Source organism: Ailuropoda melanoleuca, unplaced genomic scaffold (assembly GCF_002007445.2).
Source record: "Ailuropoda melanoleuca isolate Jingjing unplaced genomic scaffold, ASM200744v2 unplaced-scaffold71843, whole genome shotgun sequence".
NCBI lineage: Eukaryota > Metazoa > Chordata > Mammalia > Carnivora > Ursidae > Ailuropoda > Ailuropoda melanoleuca.
In genome coordinates, this window is record NW_023246996.1 from 1 (window position 1) to 2412 (window position 2412).

A 2412-nucleotide genomic window follows, 5' to 3' on the forward strand; every position below is an offset into this window, starting at 1 on the left:
AAGTATTAACTTTTTAATAGAGTAAATGTAATACTAAAATTTTTTTTAAGATGGTTCGAGCTAATGGTTTAAAGACACTTTTCATATCTTTAAAAAGTGTTGGTGCTCATATTTACAAATTTATAATGCCCCTTTCATTATCCTCTTTGATTCGTATTTCATGGTATTTCTTGTTTAAGGTTTTTATATTGGCCTGTCTTTGTTAACTGTAAATGTTGAAGTGAAAGTAAATATGACTAAGTTAAGATAAATCTTTCTAACAAACTCTTACCCAAATTAAATTGCAAATTGTCAGGCAGAAATATATATTTTTTAATGATGAGTAGAAATTCTCTGGGTTTGATTACTCTTCGAGATTTTAGTGAGTAAAAGTTCAGTCTGAATGTCTGTGCAAGTGGAATAATGTAGAAGGGAAAGAATCAAAATTAAATCTTGGAAAATGTAGAAATGCCGTGACAGAGTTTGGTGTAAAATCTGTGTAATAGTATGAAAATAATCTTCAGATTCTTACTATGCCTTGTTTTTCCCTTTCTGCAGAGTGTATATAAATGTGACTTCCTGAACTTGCAGCTTCAGCAGCCACTCCAGCTTGCACAGGATGCTATCGATGCCTTTTTGAAGCAGCTGAAAAACCCTATTGATTCTCTTCCTGGAGAACTTTTCCATGTGGTGGTTTTCTCTCTTCTCCTTTCTTATTTTCCATCACCTTACCAACGATGGATTTGCTGCAAGAAGGCCCATGAACTGTTAGTGTTAAATGGTTTATTGCTTATCATCACACCTGATTCCTCCCATCAGAACCGTCATGCTATGATGATGAAAAGCTGGAAGATTGCTATAGAATCTCTGGGCTTTAAACGCTTCAAGTATTCAAAATTTTCACATATGCATTTGATGGCATTTAGAAAAATCTCCCTAAAAACCACAAGTGACTTGGTTAGTAGGAACTACCCAGGGATGTTATATATTCCTCAAGATTTCAACAGTATAGAAGAGGAGGAATATTCTAACCCTTCCTGCTACGTTCGATCAGATATAGAAGATGAACAACTAGCATATGGTTTCGCCGAGCTCCCTGATGCTCCGTACGACTCAGATTCTGGGGAAAGTCAAGCCAGCTCTATCCCTTTCTATGAGCTAGAAGATCCCATATTACTTTTAAGTTAGTATCAATGTTAAAGGCCCTTTCAGTCCAGACTTCTAAACTAATTGCTTACACTAATCAGAAATACTAACATGAACTCAGTACTTAAAACCTGGGTTGCATAGAAGAAATGCAAAGGTTTACAGAGTTTGCTATTTTTTTCTACTTCTGGATTTTAAAATTTATTCTTATATAGAAAGCTTAAAGTTTCATGCAGAGTGACTCCTGTCATAGCAGAAACCACTGTTACTTTAGCATTTAGCACTAAGATATCATAGAAAGGTACCTTTTTTCTTTAGTGCTATTGTGAAAATGAAGCATAACTTGCTATGTATTTTCCTTTTTTAATCTTTTCAGTGTTGACTTTAAACCATTGCAATGAGAAAGATATGTAGAAAGCTGTAGCTTGCACTTTGATGACTCACAAGTTAAATGTTAAAACAGAGATAGATTGGTTTAGTTGTTTTGTGATGCACTTATTTTCTTTTCTAGCTAAATTCTTACCTGTTACAGAAAGCCATTTTCTGTTCAGTTTTGACTGATGATCCAGCATTTCCTCAACTTTTTGGAATTGATCTTTTTCTTTTTTGCTCATTTGGCAGCATCAGACATTTGGGGAAAGAATTCCCCCAAGTATGTATTCTAATTTCATTAGTACAGTACAATAAACACCATTGCCAAAGTAGAATGTTCATATCTTTCATATTGATTTAGGCCTTGGTGTTAAGTATATTTAACTGTGAGAGTTCACTCTTACCTTTTTTAAATTTAAGTTTCATTTACAAAATTTTCTATTTAAGCAAGAACAATACTCGATCCTGACCTGAAACACCTTTGTGAAAGGGTTTGCACTTGTAAGAGTTTATGTTCTGTCTAGACCAACCTTGTTAGGGTCCTCACCTTTCCATTAAGGAGGTGTGCTGCACTACAAGTCTGGAATTATATAGAAAAATTTTAAATTAACCCTCTGCTAGCCATCTCATAAAATGGTTTTGACCTTTCGGTATTCTAATCTCTATCAAAATTCTAGCAGGAAATTTTCTTTGAATATATAAACCATTAGTTGGCTGTGGGAATTTTCCCTTTCCACATTGATAAATGACTTTCTGTGTTTCTGAATCAGAAGCAAATGATTAAGGAGAAAAATATGTCCAAACAAGACAAGATTAGTTTAAGTAGCTAAGAACATTTGGTCCACATTGTCTTGTCAGCCAGCAATTGTCATGTAAACTGTCATTTTTAAGAGTGCCACTGTGTGGATTTTTTTT

General features: G+C 34.2%; 1 protein-coding gene across 1 annotated transcript; it reads left to right on the forward strand.

The window, feature by feature from the left end:
- The first annotated feature begins 91 nt into the window (after nucleotides 1-91).
- LOC117800529 (S-adenosylmethionine sensor upstream of mTORC1-like) lies at nucleotides 92-1597 on the forward strand. Its single transcript, XM_034653077.1, has one exon. It carries the CDS (start codon nucleotides 487-489, stop codon nucleotides 1165-1167), a length of 681 nt encoding a protein of 226 aa, XP_034508968.1. The 5' UTR covers nucleotides 92-486; the 3' UTR covers nucleotides 1168-1597.
- Nucleotides 1598-2412: the final 815 nt, after the last annotated feature.